The following is a 6,966-nucleotide window of genomic DNA, read 5'->3' on the forward strand; positions in this document are numbered from 1 at the left end:
TGTTTTTTTCCTGCTAAACTACAGATACAAATATGCAAATATACAAAAGAAAAAAAAATCATGTCCCACAAAGATGTTTGACGACTTTTGACTGGCTATTAGAACATTAAAAGTTCAAACCAAAGCCGTCAAGCCGCCCATAGCCCATGCAGTGTTTGAGGAAGTCAGACTACGTCAATGGGATTCGGGGGGAGGATGAGCTGTCTGGAAACCATCCCATATCCCACTGAGAGGCTACTGCGCTTTCGTTCCCACACAAGCAACAACCACACTAACTTTACAATACGGTAAAAAATGTAATTTGCGTTGAAACTTCACAGAGACACAACTATTTGAAACATGCGGTGTTGCTACAGGTGGTGACATGCATCGATAGTGCTTAAAGTAAACTGAAAGGTAGATTTCTTGATTAAATTGAGGAGATTGGTACTGGGAGAAGAAGAAAAAAACAACGAAGGATGTTGGCGAGAAAGAGCATCATCCCGGAGGAGTTCGGCCTGCCGGGGCTCGCGTCCAGGTTGCCCCGCAAGCCGGTGTTCAGGGACCGCGTCAACAAGGCGCGCTTCATCGCCAAGAACGGCGCCTGCAACCTGGCGCACAAGAACATCCGCGAGCAGGGCCGCTTCCTGCAGGACGTGTTCACCACGCTGGTGGACCTGAAGTGGCGCTTCACGCTGGTCATCTTCACCACCACGTTTGTCAGCAGCTGGCTGCTGTTCGCCATGTGCTGGTGGCTGGTGGCCTTCGCCCACGGAGACCTGGGCCCGCACCGAGACACCGGCGGGGTCCAGCAGTGCGTCACTGCTGTCAAGTGAGTTTTTGTTTTTACGCGTCGTCGGTTAAATCGTTTTATTATTCAAATAATACCTGCATTGGTCATGTCATTTTATAGTTACTGTCTGTTCCAAGTTTATGTGTTTTAGTTTTGCACGCGTGCATGGCCAGTTAAGTTATTTTGGTAGCTACCCGGCAACAGGGAGTCTGCATCACTGCATGGGAGAGAAGATTAGGAATTATTAACTTCTCCTCACTCCATCCAGTCCTCTCTGAAGCCTCCATGATCCCCCTCCTCCTCCTCCTCCTCCTCGTAGCCCTATAGCCCCCATCTTAACTTTCTCCTTTTAACTTTAATTCCGTTAAACCTCACCTCCCTCTCTGTCTTTTTCCCTTTAAATGGTCTGAATTCTGAATTTAATTGTAAATGGGACATTTCTGCACTTTACAATGTCAACGTGCATTACATTCACCCATTCACACAGATGGGATGAGGAAACCAGCCTAGCCATCTGGAGATCATGGAACCAGCCTTTCCAACCTGCCACTTCTCTGTGTGCTCCGCCCCGCCCACTTATGACTTCTTCCAGATTTTCCTAACTTTCCATCCTTCCTTTTCTTAATTCCTTGTTTCCTTCCCTCTCTCCCTTCCTTCCTCTCTCTCTCCCCTTCAAAACTAGTTTTTCCCTTTTTTCTTTTTACAGAATGGGTTCCCAGATTGGTCTCAACTCCTTTTTTTAACCCCTCCTCTTCCCATATATAGTGCCCACTTTATCAATCCTGCCCCCTCGAGTCCACTATCTTCACCCCCCCTCTTCCTCTCTCAATCTCTTCATCTTCACTCCCCTCGCACTCTTTCTCCTTTCTCCTACCCCCCACAAGCTCGATAGAATAACCGCGTAGAAAGTAATCGTTGAATAGTTGCAGCCCTATTTCAATCGACTGAAAAATGTTCAACATAAAATTGTCAACTTGTCACAGCCCCCTGGTCCTGCCTCCCTCTGTGCAGGTCTTTCACCTCGGCGTTCCTGTTCTCCATCGAGGTTCAGGTGACCATCGGCTTCGGGGTGCGTGTCATCACAGAGCAGTGTCCCACCGCCATCACTGTGCTCATCCTGCAGAACCTGGTTGGACTCATCATCAACGCCATCATGTTGGGTACAGAATAGATCTAGAACAGCTTTACTTAACCCACTAAAGGAGAATTCTGGACTGCTCTTGAATTTGAATTCGGAAAAGTAACAGTTTTTGATATATGAGGTTTCCACCCGTTTTTTAACATGTTAACCAGGACAAATACACTGAGACAAAGACTCTTTTAATGTATTTTGGGGCTTTTCATGACTGACAGGAAATGGGGAGGGGAGGCAGATGGGGAGTGGCACACAGCAAAGGTCACCGGTTTTGGGATTCGAATCTGCAACATGCTGTCAGCCTGACATTGCAGCCTAGGGTGCCATCACGCATGTCATGTCATGTGCTTTTTACTTAAAAAACATCCGTGTTCAGTAACAGGGGTCTCCACGACTTTCCAGCTCTTTAATGGAGAGAAAATATGTTTTCAGGTGTGGGATTAGCCTGACACAATTTTCATTTTGTTTCAAACTAGTGAGAATAGCAGATTGGCTCTTTTTGGAATGTCTTTTGAAAATATATTGAAATGATATTTAAAAACCAAATGTAGGAAACCAAAAATAAAGGAACCCACAAACTGACGTCGCTCCCACTATAGTATAGTGGGAGCCACTATACCCCTGGGGTCATGGAAGTGTTTTTTTATTATTTATTTTCTACTTGAAAATACCAGAGGGAAATCTTAGATTGCGTCATATAAGAACAGTGTTTCCCCCAGGGGTCCTTGAGGGAGTTCCAATTAAACAGGTTGAGAATCACTGCAAGAGCCATACAAATCTTCCCTTATGGGGGGTCCCTGGCATTATCTTTTCAGATGGGGGTCCGTGGGATAATTAGTGTCAATTTGGGCGTCCTTGACATGACAAAGTTTGGGAACCACTGGACTAGATGGAGCAGTCAGTTCATACAGTCTGCTGTACGGTTCCATCTTTCCAGGTTGCATCTTCATGAAGACAGCGCAGTCCAACCGCCGCGCAGAGACGCTGATCTTTAGCCGACACGCCGTGATCGCCGTCAGGAACAACCGGCTCTGTTTCATGATCCGCATCGGAGACCTCCGCAAGAGCATGATTATAGGAGCCACTGTTAGGCTGCAGGTACTATCATCTCTCCTCTCATCTCTTCTCTTCTCTCCCCCCTCCTCCCCTCTCCTCTCCAACAGTCAACAGTTTGATCCAAGTAATATCAAATATCTAGAGGAAATATTTAGAGCACCACAATGGGATTAAGCCTTATTGCTTTATTGTGTTTTTATTGTCAGTGCTCTCTTCTTTTATTACCAAATACATTCAATCAATCTATCCAGTGGTTTTCAACCTTTTATTTTTTTGGCATTTGAGCCACGGACCACCATTTGATGAGATTTAGCCAGGCAAACAATTCTTCTACATTCTCTAATTGTGTAGACTTCTTGTAAATTAAATAATGCAAATGTTTAACAATACTTGAACTTTGTCCATTTGGTTTCATTTTACGCTCTAATAAGGGTCCTTTTGGTTACCAACTCTCCATCATTTAGCTGGGGACCACGTGGAACCCCCTCAAGGGCCACTGGTCCCCGGACCACCAGTTGAAAACCACTGAATCAATCAATAAATCAATCAATCAATGGTGTGTTCCTTGCAGGTGGTCAGGAAGATGACCACCCCAGAAGGAGAAGTCATCCCCATCCATCAGATAGACGTCCAGACAGAGACGGTGGTGGCCAGCAACAACCTTTTCCTCCTGGCACCGCTCATCATCTGCCACATCATCGACAAAAACAGGTGTGGAGTGGTGGCATGCGGATATATGCAACCATGCATGCGTGCATTGCATGCACGATTGCACGTCCACGCGGCGCACATGCAGGCACACATGTGCAAACGTGCTCACAAAACTCACATGAATTTTATGTTCTTTTACTTCAAACAACTGCCGATAAGGAGAAGCTGGGGATCAGGTTGACCGGTTCCTAGAGTGGCCACTTATTTTCAGCTCTCTCTCTTGACACAAAATTATCCAGCTGATATACCACATTTTGCGCACACACACACACACACACACACACACACACACACACACACACACACACACACACACACACACACACACAGTGTGTAGTGCTAGTGTGTACAGAGTATACATTTTTGACTAAACTAGCCCAGTGTATGTTGGCCTCCACAGCCCGCTGTATGACCTCTCAGCCATGGAGCTGCAGTGCAGTGATCTGGAGGTGATAGTGATCCTGGAAGGGGTGGTGGAGACCACCGGCATCACCACACAGGTGATATAATAATAATAATAATTTGTGTTGTTGTTGTTGTTGTTGTTATTATAATATTATTAACGACCACCGGTATCACCCACACAGGCCAGAACCTCCTACGTCTCAGAGGAGATCCAATGGGGTCATCGCTTTGCTCCCATAGTATCAGAGGAAGACGGCGTGTACTCTGTAGATTATTCCAAGTTTGGCAACACAGTCAAGGTGAGAGCTGAACTGTGTTGTTTGTGTATTTGTTGTCTGTGGCTGTCTTTACTTTCTAAACGCCACAGTACATTGCTGTTCATCAAATACCAAAAGTAGCTGCTCTATAAGCTCAAAACATTGTGCGTTGTGAGCTTAGGGCTGCTATATGGTCACTGGTTATTGCCAAATGTTTTTCAACATAACCAAACACAGCTGCGGTGGTTGTATTTGGTCTCGCTGCTCTTTTTGAGACATTTTAGATCTTGTGGTCTGGCAGGACCTCTACTGGTTGAACAATGGTACTGCCTGAAGGTCAAAATCATATTTCTCCCCTCAGCCTGATTTCCAAAAGTGCTGTACTTTGGCAGGGGACTCTGGTTCAAATCCGGGGTAGGACCTGGAAGTTACGGAGTGCACCCCCAGACCAGTCAGGGGGTCTGGCACTGTCTACATTGTCCTGTGTTCGACGGAGGGAAGCCGGGCAGGGAGGGTGATATTTGTCACTGCATGGTAGCACCTGTCAGCAGGACAGTGACAACACACAAAAATTATGTTTGTGGGAAGGAGGAAATAATTGAAAGAAAATGTCGTTCACACACCGGTCTTGAGGTCTTCGAAGACCCAAAGGGGTCGAAACGTTGTATCCAACTCCATGAAATAACATTTGGAGCTCCAGACCCGGTGTGCGAACAACTTCTTTCATCTGTACGTATTTTTGTTCAGCAGGCGTATAATCTTTTGAGATGTGCATGCTTTCCTGCTGGATCCTATTTCTAAGGAGGAAATAATTGTCATAGCAAAAAAAGGGAAAAAGCTAAAGAGTGCAGGTTTAACGGCCTGTGTTGTGCTCTTTGAAGGTGGCCACGCCTGCCTGCAGCGCCAGAGAGCTGGACGAGAAGCCGTCCATCCTGATCCAGACTCTGCAGAAGAGCGAGCTGTCGCACCAGAACTCGCTGCGCAAACGCAACTCCATGAGACGCAACAACTCCATGCGCAAAGGAGGGGCGGGAGGGAGCGCGGGCATGCGCCGCAACAACTCCGCGCTCGCCATTCCTAAAGTCCAGTTCCTGACGCCTGCCGAGGGAGGACAGAACCCCAACGCGGTCACCTGACACGAGGCCTGGATCCCATTGGCTGCACTGGTCTTCCTGGTAAGCAGGAGGTTCTGGATGTTAGGCATCCCCCTGCTGGTTGAGTTGGAAATTACACTCCTTCTGTTCCCCGCCTTATCTCAACATATTGCCCTTCACTTTTCTACCTAATGTTAGTTACTTTAATCAGTGTGTTTCTCTTGTTTCTTTGTACCTGGGAGTCTGGGACTGCTGTTGTTATAGTTTTGTTTAGGAGAGTCTTGTTTTGTTGCCCGTTTGAGTCCAGATTTTCAGTGTGACTTTGAATCTCTTGGCATTTGGACGCTATGATAATAATACAAATGTCAACCACTTTTCATTTTTCATCCTCTAGTCTACACCATCACAACGCCCTGACTTTTTAGCTACCCTTAGCTAGCACTAGCATGTCTGAAGTAAAATCAGACAGAAGTAGCATGTGCTTAAATTCATATTTAGAAAATGTTTCAGATGTCAAAAATGTCTGAGATGATGGAATGGTGCTGGATGATGATGGTCAACATACTGAAAGCTTCATAGGCAAAGATAATCAACTTCAAAATCAAAAACAAAAATGTCAAAATGACCTCTCAGACATGCTAGTGCTAGGTGTTAGGGGGCTACATGCTACCATTAATCCGACATTTAACCGTCAAAAATCTTCTTATGAAAGTGTATGGGTTGTGAGTAAAAATCCCTTCATTCTGTGCAAAACATGCAATAATCCTGGTCTCTATACTGCCTCCCCCTGGCCAGCCGGTGTGCCTGATGGAGGGGAAAGGAACTGGTTGGAATAATGTTTTAGTTCCATGTCCAGCCGGGGAAACGCCCCCCCCCCCCCCCCCCCCCCCCCCCCCCATTTGAAAACAAATCTGGGTTACAAAACTTGTGGGATAAAAATTTAAAAAAACCAAAAGTAGAAGAAAATTTTAATCAACTCAATTGGTTCTTGAGCTAAAAGGATTGAGAACCACGGCTTCAGAAGCACAGCACTCCAGAATGAACGACTATAGAGGAAACACTGCTGTGCACGATGCATTTTACACCTCATGGATTATAGTTTTGTTTTTGTATACAATGAATAAAATGCACTCTCTGAAGTAGACAACTGGTATTGTGGTGTTTATGCGGTCATCCTTGATATATGAGCTATTCATTAACTTTTGACAGGATTATAATCTCTAGTCTGTATACGTAGGTCTATCTTCTTCATTATATTCAAAGTGTACCAGAGTGATGCATTTAATTTACGAATGCAACGTTTTCCCCGGGATGATACCCACTGACAAAAAGGTCTGACAACCCCCACCGCCCCAACGCAAGGCCAGCCAAGGTAGGCCATATACCTTTCCATCCGGCAATTATATATATCATTATATATAATGTTACAGTATAAATTGGTAAATACTTTTTAAAGCATACAGCACTATGTAACGTTACTCTTCTACCCTGAATTTGAACCCAGTTTCATGCGCAAATGCTGTAATTTTATCATTT

General features: G+C 45.4%; 1 protein-coding gene across 1 annotated transcript; it reads left to right on the top strand.

Annotated features, from left to right (window-relative positions):
* The first annotated feature begins 192 nt into the window (after positions 1 to 192).
* On the top strand, positions 193 to 6,253 carry kcnj8 (potassium inwardly rectifying channel subfamily J member 8). The gene is made up of 7 exons (XM_080757298.1): positions 193 to 811; positions 1,784 to 1,932; positions 2,845 to 3,005; positions 3,535 to 3,674; positions 4,075 to 4,174; positions 4,262 to 4,378; positions 5,218 to 6,253. The coding sequence occupies exons 1-7, from the start codon at positions 459 to 461 to the stop codon at positions 5,470 to 5,472; spliced, it is 1,275 nt and encodes a 424-aa protein (XP_080613424.1). The 5' UTR covers positions 193 to 458; the 3' UTR covers positions 5,473 to 6,253.
* The last annotated feature ends 713 nt before the right edge of the window (positions 6,254 to 6,966 follow it).

Source organism: Protomyctophum bolini (assembly GCF_963924005.1).
Source record: "Protomyctophum bolini genome assembly, chromosome: 23".
Classification (NCBI taxonomy): domain Eukaryota; kingdom Metazoa; phylum Chordata; class Actinopteri; order Myctophiformes; family Myctophidae; genus Protomyctophum; species Protomyctophum bolini.